At 49.7% G+C, this 20,537-nt stretch overlaps 1 protein-coding gene across 9 annotated transcripts in view; it reads right to left on the bottom strand.

Annotated features, from left to right (window-relative positions):
• Zdhhc18 (zDHHC palmitoyltransferase 18) overlaps window positions 1–17,814 on the bottom strand; it is a 31,059-nt gene extending 13,245 nt beyond the window's left edge. For 5 of the 9 annotated variants that reach the window (XM_034501870.2, XM_034501869.2, XM_034501868.2 and 2 more), the window contains exons 1-2: window positions 17,393–17,814; window positions 11,602–11,762 (exon numbers count right to left, since the gene is read on the bottom strand). In XM_034501870.2, the coding sequence (XP_034357761.1) occupies window positions 11,602–11,762; window positions 17,393–17,715 (484 nt within the window). In that variant the 5' untranslated portion in view covers window positions 17,716–17,814. The remainder of the gene's footprint in view (window positions 1–11,601; window positions 11,763–17,392) is intronic. The other 4 variants (XM_034501871.2, XM_076934024.1, XM_076934023.1 and 1 more) reach the window with 1 other exon arrangement.
• Window positions 17,815–20,537: the final 2,723 nt, after the last annotated feature.

Raw genomic sequence — 20,537 nt, 5'->3', positions numbered from 1 at the left:
AATAAAATCTTTTATTTTAATCTGAAGTATTTTGATTTTATTTTTCGCTGCAATAACAATAAAATCTTAATGAATAAAAATGTAATGAAAACAAAAAAGAACATCAGAGCTATGATCATGGGAGTGTTCACAGAACTTTGTTTATTGCCTTGCTTGTTCTTTGACCATTTGTGTTTATTGTCTTGCTTGTTCCTTGACTATCTATATCTATTGCTAGACCCTCAACCTAGAACTGACCTTAATACATGCATGTAATTAAAATGGTATAAAAGCACCGGCAGTGGTGGTGCACGCCTTTAATCCCAGCACTTGGGAGGCAGAGGCAGGAGGATTTCTGAGTTTGAGGCCAGCCTGGTCTACAGAGTGAGTTCCAGGACAGCCTGGGCTGCACAGAGAAACCCTGTCTCGAAAAACAAAACAATAACAACAACAAAAAATGGTATAAAAGCAAAAAGGAGGAGGGGGGATGGAATAGGGGTTTTCTAGGGAGGGGAAATGGGGAAAGGGGATGGCATCTGGAATGCAGATAAATATCCAATTTTTAAAAATTGCCCCCCCTCCTCAAAAGAAAAGAATGTCAGAGCAAGGCACGAAAGCACATGCCTGTAATCCCAGATGTTGGGAAGCAGGCAGTACAACTGTGAGTTCAAGGCCAACCTGGACTATAATGTCTCTTTCCCTCTTCTTTCTTTTTAGAAAAAGACATGTTCATTGACTACACTGCAAGACAGAAAGGCAACACGTGAGCCACCTGTTAAAGTTACCTTTTCCTTTCTTTTTTTTTTTTTTTTAATGGAAGAAATAACAAGTTTACTCGAAGTCTGCAAATTCTCCATATTCCATTAGATGAGTGTCTGCAAGCTGAACCCACGAGATCTGTGTTCAGATAAGAACAGTATGTAGCCAGGTGTGGTGGCATACCCTTTTAATCTCAGCACTGGGGAGGCAGAGGCAAGCAGATCTCTGTGAGTTCAAGGACACACTGGTCCACATAGTAAATCCCAGGACTGTCAGGGCTGTGTAAAGAGACCCTGTTTCAAAGAACCAATAGAAAGAGGGGGGGGGGGGGGAAGGAAGGAAAGAAGAAGGAAGGAAGGAAGGAAGGAATAGTCTCACTATGTAGCCCTGGTTGGCCTGGAACTCACTCTGTAGGCCAGGTTGCCCTTGAACTCACAGAGATCTTCCTGCATCTGTCTCCCAAATGTTGGTGCCACCGCCCCACCCACTTATTGTGTTGATATGGACAGAGCTCACATGCATCCAGGGAACACTCCTAGCTGCAGTGTACTGCACAGTGTCTCCAGTTTAGCTGCCAACCTGCAGTCACTGAGTCTCGTCCAGATGCCTGGCATGTACCAACGAGTGAGGGAAATGGATCCTGGCCTCACGCTCCCAGCCACCAGACATGCTCTTAGCACAGCCTTGACACATTTTATACACGTTTAAAATGCAGCTAAGCACCTGAGTGTTTCCTCTCTGGAACAGGAAGCAGGAGAAGGCAGGGGGATGGGGGCCGAGGAGGCTGACTCCATGGCACTGAGCCTTCGCTCTCTAGTTTGCAAAATAGAAATAACAAGCAGAGTGGTGTGGCCAGGTTGGCTTTAAACTCACTATGTAGCTGGTGATGGCCCTGAATCCTCTCACCTCCCACATGCTGGAATCACAGACACGGAACTACCACGTCAGGTTCTGCGTGGTGCTGGAGACTGAACCCAGGGCTTGAGGAATGCTGGGCACGCACTCTACCAACTGAGTCATCCACCTTGCCCGGCTGGGTTTTTGAGACAGGGTAATACTAAAGAGTTTAATCTGGTCTCCGACTTAAAATCCTAACCTTCCTCAGGCAGACACGTCTCCTTAACTACAAGTTTTAAAGGTAAGACCACCTCCCAGTCTTACAACTAAGATTTGCTCAGCAAATGAGGAGACTTGCCCTAGGCCATGCAGCAGAGAGCAAAACCAGGATTTGAACCCATGTCATAGTGGGGTTGTACCTCAACAGTAGAGTACCTTCCTTGAGTTTAATCCCCAGTATCCCAATCCAAGTTCAGGTTGGGCATGTCTGCAATCCCGGTGGTTGGGAGGCAGAGGCAGAAGAATCAATCATAAGTTAAGGCTACCCTAAACTACATGGCAAATTCAAGGTTAACATGGACTACATAAAACTCTGTTTTGGGGCTAGAGAGATGGCTCTCTGCCGTAAAGAGCACTGATTGCTCTTCCAGAGGTCCTGAGTTCAATTCCCAGCAACCACATGGTGGCTCACAACCATCTGTAATGGGATCTGATGCCCTCTTCTGGTGTGTCTGAAGACAGTTACAGTGTACCCACATACATAAAATAAATAAATCTTAAAAAAAAAAAAAAAAAAAACCTCTGTTTTAAAAATAAACAAGGGGAGCTGGGTAGTGGTGCGTGCCTTTAGTGCCAGCATTCAAGAGACAGAGGTAGGTAGAGTTCTGTGAGTTCGAGGCCAGCCCGATCTACAGAGTGAGTTCCAGAACAGCCAGAGCTGCGTGGGGAAACCCTGCTTAATAAATAAATAAATAAATAAATAAATAAATAAATAAATAAATGCTAAAACTAAACAAGGCTGGGGAGATGGTTCAGTGGCTAAAAGCACTTGTTGGTCTTGTAGAAGACCAGAGTTCAGTTCAGTTCCCAGCACCAACATGGTGGTTATAACTATCCCTAAGTCCAGTTCCAGAGGACCCAACACCTCCTTCTGGCTTCTGAGGGCACTGCATGCACACGGTATATAGACACATATACAGGCAAAAAACCTATATACATTAAAAATCTAACAGTAAAATGGGCTGGAGATGTGGGTAAAGGTGCCTACTGCCAACCATGATTTGGCCCATATGGTTACAGAAAAAACAGATTTCCACAAGTCAGGCCTCTGACCTTTATTAGAGTACTGTGGCATGATCATATATGTACACACACATACACACACATACACACACATACACACACACATCCCTCAGGTAGGTGTATTCCAGGCCTTGCACCCTGGGACCCAACCTTTCTCCCTCGTCCCTTCCCTAACAAGCTGCTGCTGCTCTGGTCTTCCTGTCCCCAGCCCATGAACCCTAGCCCCCCCCCCCTTCATCTTTCGAGGATTCACAAGGCCCAAACTCATCTCCAATCCTCCATCTGTTCTCAGGGTTTGCAGACTCCTGCTTCTCACACCACACGGAGCACAGCTGTCAGGACTTGATGCTGTGACAGGACCTGTGTGTGTGCCTCCTCCCTCTGGCTAGACATCTCCTGAGAGGGGACAAGGTGACACAATGGTGGTCCTGGGGCTAAGAACTATGAGGCAGCAAGCAGAAGAAGGCAAGCTTTAAGGCTGAGGAGGGCTAGGGGTTCAAGTCCTGCCCCTTCCACTTAAGAGCAGGTGCTTTGGGTAAACTGCTTAACGGCTGTCATGCCCAAAGAAGCAGATGAACACCAAAATGCCCAAGGCTGTAAAGTTCAGAAAGGGCAAGTAGCTACCCGGTAGTCATTTACGGGAAAGCCAAGGCACAGGCTCAGAAGACTGAGAACACTGAGCGTGAATGCTTCATGGAATTCTACTTGTTACCTAGGAAGTCCTTTCACTTCTAAGCCTCAGTTTCTTGATCAGTAAATCAGGCGGTCCCAGCCTGTCTGCTGTGGTGAGGTTGGAGTCCCAGGAGCCACTGACCTTGGTCCTGACCAAGCAGCAGATTGCCTGGCTCTTTCCAAGCTATTGGCATTATGCCATACCAAACCCCAAATCCCTTGCCATTGCCCCCATGGCCCCAGCCTTGGCTACCTGCCCAGCACTGTCTCCCTGTCTGTACAGGGGCTTTTGAGCCAATAAGACATATGGATATGCATCTCTGCCCAAGCGATTACTGAGTGAGGCCGATTAAATCATTCAGCTTCTCTGCTAAAAATAACTGAATAAGCCAGGGTAGGGGAGTATGGTGCCCACCTTTAATCCCAGCATCTGGAAGGCGGAGGTAGGAAGATTTCTGTGAGTTCGAGGCTAGACTCCTCTACACAGTGACTTTCAAGACAGCTACAGAAACCCTGTCTTGAAAAACCAATAAAATAAAATAAATAAAATGGAACAGAATGGAATCTACCCCAGAGTGTTACTGGGAGAATTAGCTAAGAATTTACCAAGTGGGTTTAACACAATGTCTAATATTTATTTAGCAAGAGCACAGGGAAGGCTGTGTATCCCTTACCTGCAATACTGTGGACCACAAATGTTTTAAATTTGGCAATTTTTCAGATTTTGGAATATCTGCATATACATAATGACACATCTAGACAGTCGCATCCAAAACACACATGAAATCTCCTTCTGTATCATACAGGTCTTTTACGCATAACTAGAAGGGGTTTTTTCCATTATTGTTTTGAGGCAGGGCCATGAACTCACAGAGATCTACTTGCTTCTGCTGGGATTAAAAGTGTGAGCCACCTCACCTGGCTCCAAAGGTAATTTTATGTGACATTTTTAGTGCACCTGTGTTTTGACTGCAGTCTGTCAGATGAGGTCTGGTGCGGAAAAAAAGAAAAGGAAAGGAATGGAAAAGAAAGCTGGGCTGTGGTGGCACATGCCTTTAATCCAAGCACAGAGGAAGCTGAAACAGGCAGTTGTCTGTGAGTTTGAGACCAGCTAGGATTATACAAAGGAACCATGTCCTGAAAAAAATTACCAAACAAAAGACTCAGATTTTGAAGCATTTAGAATTTTCAGATGAGGAATGCCCAGCTTTGTAAATATTAGCTGACACTGTTACTGTTGCTATACACATACTGACACACACTGAGTTATAAAGAAACCTTTGGAATGCAGCCATCCGGGAGTGAAGGGCAGACACAGACCCTCTCTAGTGTTGAGAGAACCTTCTGGAAATCTCACCGGATCCCAGAGATCCTCCTCAGGACACAGAGGAACCTTGGTCTCTCCCACAAGGCAGGGAGGGAGCTCTTTGCAGCCTGTTCCAGTCCCTGGTAGGGAAGTCCCCTCCCCCCCAGAAAGGTGACAGAGGAAGTGATGCTGCCAAGAAGACTCAGAGGGAACAGAGAGCTGGCACACAATGGACAGAGGTCACAGTTTGGCCAAAGGAGGCTTGTAGAGGCAATACTGAGCTAGTGTGCCTGTCACCTGCTCCGCCCAGCAACTACCATCAGTGACAACTTGTTGACCACTCCTGACTAAAAGTTGAGCCTTTTAAGGCTCAGCAGGGAGGAGACAGGATACCGAGGTATATATACCGAGACCCCTGAATCAGAGCACATATCCTGAAGACGGGAACTGAGATAACCCATAGCATGAGGTAGGGCTGAGATTTTAATCTATGGCTCCCAAGACATCCATGAGTTCATTACTTCACACAGGAGCATTCACTGCTCACAGGATACTGTACAAGGCCTGGCTGTGGTGGGTAAGGGGTCTATACATATAAATGAGCCAGAATGTCTGCTCACTCTATGCCTGCTTGGCACATCCCAGTAAAAACATCTAGAGAGGAAGCTCAGAGGTTAAGAGCACTGACTGCTTGTCCAGAGGACCTGAGTTCAATTCCCAGCACTCATGGTGGCTCATGACTTCCTACAACTCTGGGCCCAGGACATCCAATGCCCTCTTCAGATCTCCGTGGGCAGGAGATAGAATGGTACACAAACATCCATGCAAGGAAAGCATCCCAATCCATAAAAAGAAAAGAAAGTCTGCGTTACAGGTTGTGTGAGACAAGGCCTTGCTGTGCACATGACTGGCTTCTGATTCTCTGGCTGCAGCCTGTGAGGGAAAATAATCCTTGCTAAAAGCAGGAGGAAGCGGCTGCTAAGAACTGCCGTGGCCTGAAGGGGCCCTAGGATGCATTTCAGAGCTTTCAGCTATGACCCATAGATGCCCACGAGGTGGTGAGCACCCTCGCCGGTGTGCCTTACAGACAGGAAACTCAGAGGAAGTCAGTTCAAGAAATGGGGCTCAGCCTCTCCCCATGCCTGTACGGCTCTGAGAGGCAAATGACTTCCCCATGCCCTCTTCCTGCCTGAGCCAGGAGCCCCCACACCTTCAAAATAGCTTTTTGGGGGGCTGGGGCTGCCACTGGGAGCCAGTACTGCTGTGGACCAGGATTTCATCCTACTAAGGCAGGCTACTGAAGAGACTTTTCCTTGTGCAGAGCTAGGGATAGAACCACATGCTGGGCAGGTAGTCTATTACTGGCTCCCGCAATGGTTAGTGCAGCTAAAGGTAAACCATAAACCCACCTTCAAGTTCTGCTCACTGTAATCCCCATGTGACCACTCTATTCATTCCTAGAGGTTGATGGAGCCCCAGTCACGAACCAGGTTTAGTGCAGGGCCTGGAGATCCAGGAAGATCTTTGCCTGTGGGCAGACTCACACAGAGGCTGTAACTGTATGGTTACATAGAAAGCAGCGTGAATCAATGCCCTTGCCACGATGGGGGGTGGGGGGGTGACTTGAGTCCAAGCTGATTTCAGTTTGAAACATGGCTCGGCTGCTTGTCAGCCTTCTAGAGCCTCAGTTTCCTCACCTCTAAAATGGGCAACATGTAAGACTTCATGCAGATTAGAGGTGATGTTTTATTAAAGCCTAACCCATAGCTACTCAGTTACTGATTTTGGTGTCTATGCTCTTCATACAGAAGCCAGATGTGATGATGCACACCTTAAACCTGGCACTCGGGAGGCAGAGGAAGGTGGATCTGTGAGCTAGAAGCCAGCCTGGTCTACAGAGTGAGTTCCAGGGCAGCCAGGGCTACACAGAGAAACCCTGTCTTGCAAAACTGAAACAAGTAAAGAAAATAACCCAAGCACCACCACCAAGAATACATATGAGGGCTCAGCGGTTAAGAGTACTGACTGCTCTTCCAAAGGTCCTAAGTTCAATTCCCAGTAACCACATGGTGGCTCACAACCATCTATAATGGGGTCCTCTTCTGGTGTGTCTGAAGACAGCTACAGTGTACTCATATACATAAAATAAATTAATTAATTGAAGAAGAAGAGGAAGAAGAGGAAGAAGAGGAAGACACATCAGGTACTTGGACTCTTAGGGAATGGGAGGTAAAGGTAGAACTTGGAATTCCGGGCCAGCCTGGCTACCCTAAGAGACTCAGTCTCAAAACCTAAAATCAGGCTGAGATATAGCTCAGTCAGTTGGTAGCAGTTTGCCAAACACTCACAAAGCCCAAGTCTGATCCCCAGTACCATGTGAACTGGGTGTGGTTGTGCACAGGATAATAACCTGGATGCTTGGGAGATGAAGGTGAAGCAGCAACAGCTCGAGGGCATCTTTACTGAGCCTGAGCTACACAAGCCCAAAACATCCAAACCAAAATAAAACAAAAAGTGGCAATATCCCAGATAGAATCAGATACCCTCTCAGCAGGTATGGGAAGCACCCAGACAGGGGGTTGCGGTGGGGGCTGGGGGACAGGGCAAGAAAAGGTGAAGACCCAGAGGAGCCAAGGCCATGTGCCTTGGGTATCGGGAGTGGGAGGAAATGGGGGAAGGTGTCTGCCGCTGGTCTCGCAGGAAGTCTCCTACAGTAGGCAAGTGAATCATGGTCTGAGAAAGTTCTTCCCTTTCAAGTCTCTCTCCAGCCTTCTACTCCAGCGAAAGGGAGGTCTCCACGTATACCGAGACTATACACAGCTCCATGAATTTGCCTCAACAGCCAAAATGGCCAGGAACCTTGCAGCCTGGCTTTCTCTTACATGATAACCTTCAATGCAGAGCAAGTGAGCCTGGCTTTGTTTACAAGAGGCTCATAAAAATTTCTCTTTTGAAATACAGTCCCATGTCATGTAAGGGGAGTTTCGAGAATTGCATCGTTGTGTCTGAAGGTGATTTCCCCACACGAATGTTATGCAAAGTAAGAAGGTTCTGATGCCATTAGGTGGTATAATGTGGGACTGCAATTATATATGGGGTTTATCAGCAACTGAAGAGCTATTATACAGCTTAGGGCTATATTTTAACGTGATTGATTGTTGATTTTTTGGGAGGGGCTACACAGGGTCTTGTTATGGTGACCTAGAACTTGCTGTGTAGCTGGGAAGTGGTGGCGCACGCCTTTAATCCTAGCACTTGGGAGGCAGAGGCAGGTGGATTTCTGAGTTCGAGGCCAGCCTGGTCTACAGAGTTCCAGGACAGCCAGGGCTACACAGAGAAACCCTGTCTCAAAAACAAAACAAAACAAAAAAACAAAACAAAAAAACAAAACAACAACAAAAAAAGAACTTGCTGTGTAGACCAGTCTCATAAAAAAGTGAACCATTTAAAGTAAAACACTCAGGAGATGATGGGAGGAAATGGAGGGATGGTTCAAAGGCTAAGAACATTTGTTAGTCTTGTGGGGGCTCAGATTCAGATTCGGTTCCCAGCACCCACATAGTAGTTCATAACCACTGGCAGTTGCCACTACCTGGGGGGAAGGGAGGAAGGGGGAAGGGAGGAAGGGGGGAAGGATGGGAGTTAGGTAGACCAGGAGCCTGCAGTCCTATCCTAGCACCTAGGAAAGACAGAGACAGAAGAATACCAGCTTGGTCTATATATTGACCCAAATATATCCAAGCCAGCTAAGGATACATAGAAAGACCCTATTTCAAAATAACTAACAAACAAAAAAGAAACAAGAAAGGAAGAAAGAAAGGAAGAAAGAAAAATAAACAAAGGAATGAAGGTAGAGCTGAGAAGGGTAAAAATCCTGCAAGCTGAATTCCAGGGACTGCTCTGCTCTTCAGGAAAGCAAGCTGAGGGGGCGAGGGAATCTCTCAAACTCCTAAGCTTAGGAGGGTCAAAGGCAAAACTGAGTCTCAGAGAAACAATTACAACCGAGGGGTAAAAGTAGGAAGGGTATCCTGGTTAGCAGGGCCCTGAACCTGACTGGGAAGGAAAGGAGACAACCTGCCAGGGAAAGGGCCCTTGGGTCAGCCGGGGGCAGACACATAGTGGCTGATGGGATAGGCTGTGAGCATCACAGGACATCACAGAGGACAGACCTTGTCTTAGGCCCTGATTCTATACCACCCTTCAACATGGCTTCCCTTCACAGCGTGTTCCAGGTAAGGTGGCCCACTGCGTAGCCCCATGCCTGGTCCTGCTCTTCTCCTGCCTCATCCTCTTTGCTCTTCTGTCTGCCTGGAGAGTTCCTTCAGGAAGTTTCCTGTGCTTGAAGTCCAGATAACCTCACAGGGTGGCAACTGTCACCTCTCAAAGCCACGCACATAGAAGACACCCTCAATTCACCAATGATCTTTCAAAGCCTCTTCCTGCTAGACTTAACACGGGCCTGACCCCACAGGCTTCAGATTACACTCCTGTCATTAGATTCTTGTCAGCCAGTTGGCTGCCAGGAGAGAGAGTGGACTACATGTACCCGCCATGTCCTCCTGGGGAGACACCAAACCCTCTCACAGGTCTCCAGTGCAACGGGGGAGCCTCCAGGTCTCCCCATTCCTCATCATCCTTCCAACCACCCCTTTCTTTAGCTAACACCACTGAACTTCCTGCACAGTGATAAGGTGAACCAGACATCCATGACCGCACACCCCAGCAACAAACAATTTCATCATGACGGCCATGAGGTCCAGGAACAGAAAAGGAAGAAGGGACGTGGGGCTGTGTCATAGAAGGTCTGGCCCAGGATACAGGACACTAAGGCGTTGATAATGGATGCAAGGGAGGTATCCTTTTGCCATCCCTCCACACAAAGCCCAGAGTGTGGGAAGAGGGCCCCCTCCTCTCCCTTCACTTTTGGCACCCTTGTTTGGAGTCTACATTGGCACATCTGGCCAATGGGATCACTACCCCCGCCCCCATGCACATAAGCAGATGTGAAGATCCATGGGAATAACAGTAGACAGTACTGGACATACAATCACGCTCTCCCCAAACATGGGGATTACTATGGTTTCTGAGCCAAGCAGTTCAGAAGCCAGAGGATTCTAGGCAGCCAGGCCTCTGTCTCAGGATTAGTCTGATTGAAGGGAAGGTGAACCCAGTGGCTGCTCTGAAGCTCAGGTCATACTCGGAGGATGTGAATTGGGGGCGGGGGACAGTGCAAGGGGAAGGAAGCCAGCTTCTAGAGGAAGACCATGAGTGTGGCTGCCCCCACCTCACCCCACCTCCCGCCCCCATCCTGGGCAGAGGAGGTGGTATGAACAGGCAAAGCTGAGAGGTATCCTCCTGGGCTCCGGTGAGCTGCTCCAGAGTCAGCAAAGATGATTCCCAGGGTTAGACACAGTCGGCTCCGACATTTGCAGGTCACTAGATCTCATCAGGCCAGCTAGGTGGTTAAGAGCCTATGTGATCGCTGCCTTCTTAGGGCAACGAGCCAACCATGACCGGAAACCCTGGAGGTGTGCAAACATCCGAGTCACTTCTCAGCAGGAAGGAGCTGGGGTGGGGCCAGCAGAGATGAAGGTCTTGGCCTTGGGTTTAGGTCTCTTCTCAGGGAAGAATAAAGGGTTAGCTACCCAGAGGCCTAGGAAGGCAGGTTCTTTCTGGGCACCCAGCCTTTCCCTCCTCTATGCTTTTACCTCTGTGGACGGACACTTTTCTTCTTACCACAGCATCCAGGGCTTGTCCTGACACAGGCCATGCCCTCTGCTGCTGTGTCCTCGCCTGCTCCCCTGCCCAGGCCTATACTTCTTTCTTTCTTAGCCCTCCCCTAGCCCTGTGTCTCTTCCCTAACATCCTACTTACTTATTTACTGTCTTCCTCACACCCTAGCGTGTCACCTCGACCCCCAGGAGGACAGAGACAACTGTGGCGTTCTTTCATTCCTTAGTACCATCTGGAAGAGCTCATGGCACACAGCAGGGGTCAATAAGTGTCTCATGATTGAATAAATAAAGACTACACAAACATTTAGCCGAGTGTGAGGGAGATGCCCATAACCCAGCACTTAAGAGATGGAGAGGGACAGAGCAGAAATGAAGGCATCTTCAGCTACACAGTGAGTTGCCTAGACTACATAAGACCTGGTCTGAAAAAAAAATTCTAAAAGCAGGGGCTTGGGCCAACCGCTGCCTGAAATTGCTTCCCCGTCTGTGCACTTCCTGTGCCATCTTTGTTTATTTGTTTGTTTTTCTGAGACAGGGTCTCAATACGTAGCTTTGGCTGTCCAGCAACTTACTCTGTAGACCAGGCTGGCCTCAAACTCAGAGGTCCACCTGCCTCTGCCTCCTCAATGCTGGGATAAAAGGCGTGCGCCACCACTGTGCAGCCACAGCTGTGTGATCTTGAACCATGTACTTAACCATTCTGTGTCTCATTTCACGAATGAATAGAAAGAGAGTAACAGTACTGACCTCATTGGCTTATGAAAATTAAGTAGCCCCACATACAGGCGGCTTAAAGCATTGCCAGGCACCCCGGAAGCACTCAGCTCTGAGCTGGCTGCCAGCCATTTCTTGCTCACTTCTTTGCCTGCTTACTCACTGTCTGTCTCCCCTCTCACAGTGTCAGCTCCAGCCTGCTCTGCTCACTGCTGCACCCTTAATTCCTAGCTCAAGGCTGTAGGAGAAAGCCAGGCTGCAGGGAGCTACAGGCCTGGCTGGGAGTAAGAGCCTCACCGATCTGCTTCTCCAGGGCAGCGGCCTCACAGACGGTGGCCCGGGGTAGGATGCCAGGGTCAGTGAAACTGGTCTGCAGGAGACAGCTCATGACGAAGAAGAAGAGGATGGCGGCGATGATGGGGATGGCCAGGGTCAGTGTGCGGGCCAAGTAGGGACAGCTAGGAAAGAAGAGAGTCCAGATTACCCCCAGGCTCCCTGGTACTGCCCCAGATAGTACATTCCCAAAAAGAGCCTCTCCCTGAAGTGTGGCTGGAGGTGAGTGCAGCCATTCCCCTAAGTGCCCAGGGCAGACATTACTAGTCAATCCTGGACTTTTTCCAATGGCAGTTGAGATCTACAGATATTCTCCCTCACTCCACTCTGGCAGGCAGGGCCCTCTTCTTCCATTCCTTCCTGCCTCAGGAACTTGCCAGAGAGCCCAAACTGGCCTGAAACCCTCTAAGTAGCTCAGGCTGGCCTTGATTCTTGATTTTTCTGCCTCCAGCTCCTGAATACACATGGACCACCATACCTAGCCTTTTTGTGGTAGTATGCACACTCAGAAGGCCCAAGCAGGAAAGTCAGCAGTCCAAGGCCATCCTTCCTTCATAGCCAGCTTGGGTTCTATGAAACTCTGTCCCCAAAATGCAAAACCAAAACCAAAACAGGCAAGTAAGCTGTTTCAGCATGTAAAAGCACTACCATTGGTGCTGGCCTGAGTTTGATCCTGGAACCCACATGATGAAATGAAAAGAATGACCCCCACAGGTGTCCTCTGACCTCACCATAGTGCACGTGCACACACACACCATGACACACCCACATACACATGTATACAAAGTAAATGGAATGTAATAAAAACCAGACTGACAGACAGAGAGAGAGATGGAAATAGAAATAGACAAGGGCTTCCTGGGCTGGCTCTGAACCCCTGGACACAAGCCATCTTCCTACCTCAGCCCCAAGAGCTAGGACAGCATAGGAAGACAACATTGTGTCCAGCTCAGTACTTAGCATTTAAAAAAATATTACTTTAATAATTTCTGTGAATGGGTGTTTTTGCCTGCAGTCCTGACTGTGTACCATGTGAATAACTGGTGACTAAAGAAGCCAGAAGGTGTTAGACACTCTGGAGTGAAGTAGAGATGGTTGCAAGCCACCATATGGGTGCTAGGAATTGAACCTGGGTCCTCTGAAAGACTAGCAGGTGCTTTCAATTACTGAGCCATCTCTCCAGACCTGACTCCCAGCACTTGCTGCAGCCTCAGAATCTTGTTAGCAGACACAGCACTTCAGGAAGCCATTACCAATTTAGGGGGCCGCCCCTTGAGTAACCATCCATGGCAATGTTGCAATGCCCCTGCCCCTGCTGCCCTAGACACTGACTCCAGGGGGTTCTCTCAGGCTCCCTGACCCAGGCTGGTTCCAAGAACAACTTGCTTGCAGGATGTCATGCTCCTCCCAGTAAGCAGGCTGATGACCACAGGCTCGCTTCCATTTTAGGGCTGTAATGTTCTAGAAGGACTGGCTATTGGTGGGGACGTGGCTTTAGGATGCAGTGGGTGCTCGTGGCAGTCTTCTTTGTCACTCTGCTGTCCATTTCAAAGCCACAGCCACTGTCTGCAAACGTAAAGCAGATCTTGCTGGAATCCTGCTTGAAACTCTCCGAAGGCTTCGGACAGAACCCAAACTCTCAATCGGCCTACTAGGCCAGCCCTGTCCCAAGCTTTACTAAGGTTTCCTCAGCCTCATCCTACAGGACTCTCCTCCCCTGTGGGGCTAGAGACATGGCTCAGTGGTTATGAACACTTGCTGCTCTTTCAGAGGACCTGGGTTCAGCTCCCAGCATCCACACAGTGGCTCTCACCCATCCCTAATACCAGTCCCAGGGGATCCAGGACCCTCTTCTGAACTCTACACAGTGCCTTTATACATATGCAGGTAAAACACTCAAACACATTAGGATAAACAAAGCTAAAAAAACATATTAATGGTTGGGGATTTAGCTCAGTGGTAGTGCAAGGCCCTGGGTTCAAACCTCAGCTGGGTGGGTAGGTAGGGAAATGGGACAAAATAACAAAAACATAAATTAATTTAGGTGTGGCAGCTCACACCTTTAATCCCAGAACTATGGACAGAAGCAGGCAGATCCCTGTGAATCCTAGGCCAGCTCGGTCTATACACTGAGTTCCAGACTAGCCAGGACCATAAAGATCCTGTCAAAACAAAACCCTGCTTGTCTGTGACTATGTTGCTTCCCTTCCCCCTGCTAACTAATGAGCTTCTCTGTGGGCACAGACAACATCCCTCGCCCAGGACATACCTATCAAATGAACGGTGCTTCCCTCATGGAAAGGAAGTAGCTACCATATTTTTTTTTCAGTATTGAGACCAAACCCAATGCCTTGTGTATGGTAGGTCAGTAATTTACCACTAAGTTGTCTCCTGCCATCTTCTAAAGATTTACTATGTACTAGAGATTGCCCTAGTCAATAAGTCATTATAAATTATACTTACAGGCTGGGGACACAGCTCAGTGGTGGAATGCTGTCTACCACTCACAAAGTAATAATCATAACAACAATAATAATAACTATTAAATCGATATCTGCTGTATAAGCCAGACGTGACGTTATATGCCTATAATGGTGGCACTGAAAGCCTGAGAGTTTGAGGCCAGTCTGGGCTACAATTCTGTCAGGAAGGCTGGCACACACCTTTAATCCCATCACTCAGAAACACAGGCAGGTAGATCTCTGTGATTTCAAGACCAGCCAGGACTGTATGCTGAGATCCTGTCTCAAGATTAATTAATCAAATGCCCGACATACACACAGCTACTATGTGCTAGATACACGACTGTGCATTTGACATGTATTTCTCGAATCTTCACGAGATCCTCTGACCTTATACTTTAAACTTCACAGATGAAGACGTTTAGAAAGTTTAAACAATGTGGGCAAAGCAGGTCAGGAGCGTTTACTGTGATGTCTGTGCTGCAGCCAGCCCCTGCCTTCCCACTGAAGCCAGAGAGGATTCGACAGAATGGGGGCTGCAGCTTGGAGATGCCTATCGGGAGGCTGGGGGCCAGCCAACGTTCCAGGGGCCCGAAGAGGCAGGGAGCTAAACCAGGCCAACTGAATACTGCTTCTGAAGCCTTCAGAGGCCTTCCCTCAGGACTGAAGCCTGCCAAAGTCAAGGGCTCCTAGTGGGCTACCCTCTGCCCAACACACTTCTGCATGTCCAACTCTCCAACAGAACCAGCCAGGTCTAGGTATCATGCTGGACGGCTCACCTAGTTCTCGCACAAGCCGGCGTCTGGGGAATGGAGCCTGGGACTTGCAGAGCCCTCGGGAAATACCAACACCAGGGCACCCAGTCAGGGTGCCAATTACAAGCTGGCATCTCCACACTCCCAGCAAGTGATCTATCCACTCACTCATTCCACGAGCACTTGCTGTGTTGCGCACTGACTGAATCCCTTGTATTGGCTCTAGGCACTAAATACACAGCAATGCAGAGATTTCCTGTGTTCTCAAAGAAAAGACAAGCACGAAATGACCAAGCAAGTGTGTATCTATAGTACAGGCAGACAGGGAGAGACTGAAATGAGTGGACCATGAGGGTGCTCCAAACAGCACAGAGGCAAACCAGCAGGCCAATGAATTTAAGAGGACAACTCGGCAGAAGACGACCGGGCGCCATAGGAAGCCATTATTAGAGCTGGGGCTCTAACCCAGAGAGAGAACTGGGGAGCCTGAAGTCTGATGTCAAGGGGTTATGTCTGCTGTGAGGAGTGGGAAGTGGGGTAGAAGCTGGGAAGCCTGGTGGGTTATGACGTAATTTCCCAGCAAACAGGAAAGTGAAATGATTTGTACCAGGAAAGGTCTCCACCAAGAGCCAAGTACCTTCCCCAGAGCAGTGGGGAGTGAGCATCTCTTACCAACCTTGTCCTCCCTAAAGGTGTGCCTACCATGCTGGTTCCTCTTCTGAGTCCTCGGAGCACCGGAGCACCCCCAAACACCCAGCAGGACTACGGGTTGTCACTAAACCCTGCCCTCAAAGTCACCCCCCAAATGACAACAAGAGCAGAGGAAAGCCAAGGTGATTGGTCTGTTCTCCCTAAGGGTAGGAATTCTTCCTTCCTGGCTCAAATCAACACAGTACCACCATGAAGATACCCAAATCCAAAAGTGGCATAGAGCAGTCAGCATTACTTCCTCCTGCCTGGGCCATAACCCTGGGTGTGAGCACTACAGAGAGTGGCCTGAGGGCTCTGGAAAAAAACATTTCCACAGCACGCAAGAAGCCATAGTCATAGCTTGGTGGAAAAGAAACTTGGCCCAGCATGAGCTAGGATCCCAGCACTCTCTCTGCAATACACCCTGAACTTTTTTTTTTCTGTCCCGACCCAGTGGAAGGGCAGAGCATTTTGGGGGAGGGTAGAAGGGAAGGAAGTCTTCACCTTGCAGTTGCAGACACATAATCCAGGTCTGGAAAGTTATCTGAGAACTGGTCACTCAGACAGCCTCTTCATGACATGTGCCTCTCCCCCCACCCCCCAAAACCCCGGGGAAGTGATTTTTGATAGGAATAGCTGCCAACATCGAGTGTTAGAAGCTTGGATGCAAGAGAATAAGTAAATAAATGATGAATATATCTGGGGGGGGGGGGGGAGAAAAAAGCTAAAGGCTTGTAAGCATGACCAGGTACCAATCTCAATAGAACCCTGTCGGAGGTGGGTACTATGAAAGTTCCCATTCTACAGATGAGGGCACTGAGGTTTGGAAAGGTAAAATGACTGCCCCAGGCCACACAACTAGTGGGAGGTGGAGCTGGGATTGGAGCCAGAGATGGAGTTCTTAATCGAATAATAAAAGAAACCAACCCCAAAGAAAAGGGAAAAGTAGGAGGGAAAGGCGGGGCTCGGCGGGTGTGCGTGCATGGGGGCGGAGGGGGGGGGAAGCCTGTGCCTGCAAGGAGTCACAAGGCAGGTGACTCCCAGTTAGAGGTTGAGGGTGGATGGAAACTTTCGATGCATGAGGGGCCTCGAGAAAGCCACAAGCAGCCACTCTTCCATCCTTCAGTCCTGTACAGTGTGGGTCAGCCCTAGGTCACTGGGGAAAGATCAGAAGCCCATAGGGGCAAATAAGACAAGTCCCGTGAAAGCACTCAGGTCTCTTTCCTGAAAAGGATCGTGATGCTGCTGTCCTGGTGGTGGAACGCCACCGAGGGATGCTCCGGAGTGTCCAGAGGAGAAAGAGGCAGGTCAGGGTGGGAGACACCTAGAGGGCTAGGGAGCTAAGAAAGGGTCTGGAAGAAGCTTTGGAGAAACTAAGGAAAGTGTTAAAGAGAGAAGGGGCTATCTGAGAAGCCCAGAGATGCTTTAGGGAGGATTGCCTTGGGGCCTAGGGTGACCATGACTGAGGGAAAGCGGATGTGGGAGACAGGACCCCGTAGAGCCTTGGAGGGACCTGAGAAGACGCCTAGGAAATTCATGGTAGGGTGTCCACAGCCAAAAGACACAAAAACTTACTTGTCAGAGGACAGGAATGAAAGACGCCTAGAAGGGTCAGAAAGAGCCTGGGATAGGCAAGAACCAGCCAGCGAGTGATAGGAGGGCAGGGGGACCTGAGGGACCCCTCGGCAAAAGCTGGTGACCGGGGCGCGGCACACAAGGTCCGGGTGACGAGGAGGGGTTCCGGGGATCCGGGGCGGGCGGAGGCCCGAGGGCACACGGATGCGGGCGGGGAAGGAGCAGCGGCCGGGGACGCAGCGCCGGGGTGGGGGTGGGGGTGCGCGAACTCACTCGAAGACGAAGAAGAGGATGGTGGTGCTGAGGATGAGCAGCAGCGTGAGCGCGAAGACGCCGCCGTGGCCGGCCAACATGAGCCGGCCGCCGCAGTAGAAGCGGTTGCGGCCCGGGAACACCTCCCACTTACGCCGGGGCCGGCGGCCCAGGCTCCCGCTGCCGCTGCCACTGCCGCTGCCGCTGCCGCTCCAGCGCGACGCGCCAGGCGCGGGCCCGGGGCTTGGAGCAGGGGGCGCGGCGGGGCCGGGGCGACGCGCCCCGGGGGAGGCGGGCGGCGGGGCGGCCCCGGGGCTTATCTGCTGGTACTCGCAGTCCTTCATGCGGCCGGCCGCGGGCCTCGGCTCGGCGCCCGGCCGCTCCGGGACCGGGCCGAGCAGCGGAGGTGGCGGCGGCGCGCGCGGCGCTGGCTGGCGGGCTCGCTCGGGTCGGCCTCTCCGCTGCCGCCCCGCCCCCGCCTCGCTCCGCAGCGCCTCCTGCGCAAGGCCCTGGATCTGCAGAGGCGGCCTCCTGGGCTCCCTCCGCTGCCTGTGCACTCAGGAGTCGCCCAGAGATTCAGGGGACAGCTCTGGCGCTCCGGGGCTCGCCCACCTCTGAGGGCAAGCCAGCAAGGGTGCTTTGAAAGTTCCGGGTGTCTAAAGGGGTGTAAGTGAAATACCCTTTAGTCTTTCTCAACCCTGCTGTCCTAGGTCCAACCCTAGGTTCTAGATAACCCCTAAATGGAGATCATGCCTAAGGGCCCCAAGCTTTTTCAGGTGGGCGTATTCACAACATACCTAACCTACCTGGGTGACTGAGACAATTAGGGTTTAAGGGCAGGCTGGGGTACAGGGTGAATTTGCATCCAGCTTGGGCTACAAGTGAGACCCTGTCTCAGCTGCAAACACACACACACACACACACACACACACACACACACACACACACACACACACACGCTTTATTTCCTAGGACTCAGGTCAGAAGTCCAGAAATATTTTAGCAAATTCTTTTACATGCATCCCCCCCCCCCCCCCCCAAGGCTCATAAGGCTAGATCAGACAGTCTTACTTCTCATCTGGAGAGTCAAATGGGGACCAGCCTCCTTGCAAACCATTCAGGTTATTGGCGGAACTTATTTCTTGTGATATGACTGGAGGCCTGGAGTTTTGCTGAAACCCCACCCAAAGTTACTAGGGCATATCACCGTGACTCACCAGGGAGGTTTCGTGTATTTCATGAACCTGACAAGGAGAAGTTAGCTTCCATTTGCTAAAATAGAGATTGCTTTGCTTTCAGAATACTTGGGTATCCAACCCAGAGCCTCACAAGCTGGGCAACCCCCTCTCTCTATTACTGAGCTGTTCCGCCACCAGCCCTAAGACAGATCGTCTGTGTTTGTGTGACTGAATGAATGTGCACATGGGGAGACAGAGAGGGCAGGCCTGTGTATGCATGGAGGTCAAGAAGGTATCAGATCCCTCAAAGCCACTAGCATATATATGTCGAATAACTAAATGTAACGATAAGTTTAGCCATCCGCGCTGCTCTGGGTGGGCTGCGCATGCGTACTGCACCCATCCACGAGCTCTCTGGATTCTTGAAGACACACATACACACACCAGTTAATTTTCGATATGCCTTGATTAGCTCAAAGGCTGGGCATTTCTGATCCTCCCCAGAGCTAGCATACATTTCCCTCCGGTACTCCTGGCTTAACGCCCTAATTCTATATTTTATCTGTGTTGTCTTGGCTCTTTCTGCGTGACCCCCTAGTCTTTGCCGCCCAAGATGCTCCTGGGCAGCCATCTTGGGGGCCACATGCCTTCTCACCTACATTTTGTATGATTTTGAGGCATGAAGAAGGTATCAGATTCCTAAATTGTTAGGTGGGTGCTGGGATCTGAACTAGGGCACCCATGATTGCTCAGCAAGTACTCTTTTTTTTTTTTTTTTTTTTTTTTTTTTTTTTTTTTGGTTTTTCGAGACAGGGTTTCTCTGTGTAGCCCTGGCTGTCCTGGAACTCACTCTGTAGACCAGGCTAGCCTCGAACTCAGAAATCCGCCTGCCTCTGCCTCCCAAGTGCTGGGATTAAACGCGTGCACCACCACCGCCCGGCTCAGCAAGTACTCTTAACGACTGTGGTGGTTTGAACATATTTGGCCCATGCGACACGCTACCTGGCCGATAAGGAGCACGTCACACTCAAGATTCTTCTGACAGCGTCTTTTATTGTTACAGCTCTTTTAGTTAGAAGGATGCAAGATGGAGAACAAAGGAAGGACCCCAAGCCCCAGAATGTACTGACTTATATACTATCAAAGAGACATGATCTGTCCTCATTGGCTTACAGACTGGGGTCATTTACATATCCACTGATAGTACTATCAGCGGGAAAATTCGCGCCTACGAGTGCGCACAGCTGCAGACACCAAGGCCAGGAACAGGAAGCCAGCGCCATCTTATAATGGCGAGTGTATAGCTACTTCAGCAAACGCAGCATGGCTCCTAACAGGCCCAGGGAATGAGGGTCCAATCAAATGGATTCCTTTTTTTTTTTTTTTTTTTTTTTTGGGTTTTTTGAGACAGGGTTTCTCTGTGTAGTCCTGGCTGTCCTGGAACTCACTCTGTAGACCAGGCTGGCCTCGAACTCAGAAATCCGCCTGCCTCTGCCTCCCAAGTGCTGGGATTATAGGCGTGCGCCACCACCGCCCGGCAAATGTTTTCCTTTATAAAAGTTGCCTTAGTCATGGAGTCGTCACAGCAATGGAAACCCTAAGAAACTGGTACTAGATAGAAGTGGGGTATTGCTGTAATAGGCCTGACCATGCGTTTAATTGGAGGAATGTGGATCTTGGGGCTTTGGAAAGCAGTGGAATGCTTTATGTGGAGTTTAATGGACCATCCTAGTAGGAATATGGAAGACTTGGATCTGAGGGTAATTTGAACTGTGGGAGCCTAGCTTAAGAGGTTTCAGAGAAGAAGAATGTTAATATGAGGCCCAGAGACCGTTTTTGTGATATTTTAGTGAAGAATGTGGCTGCTTCTTGACATTGTCTGAACAGTCTGCCTGAAGCTAAAATGAAGAGATTTAGGTTGATTGCATTAAGCAAAGGAAATCTCAAAACAGCCTGGTATAAGTTCTGTTGTATGGTTACTAACATTT

This window comes from Arvicanthis niloticus, chromosome 5, assembly GCF_011762505.2.
Source record: "Arvicanthis niloticus isolate mArvNil1 chromosome 5, mArvNil1.pat.X, whole genome shotgun sequence".
Taxonomy (NCBI): domain Eukaryota; kingdom Metazoa; phylum Chordata; class Mammalia; order Rodentia; family Muridae; genus Arvicanthis; species Arvicanthis niloticus.
The sequence above is the reverse complement of the archived record's forward strand: the minus strand, read 5'-3'. Positions and strand labels throughout refer to the sequence as shown.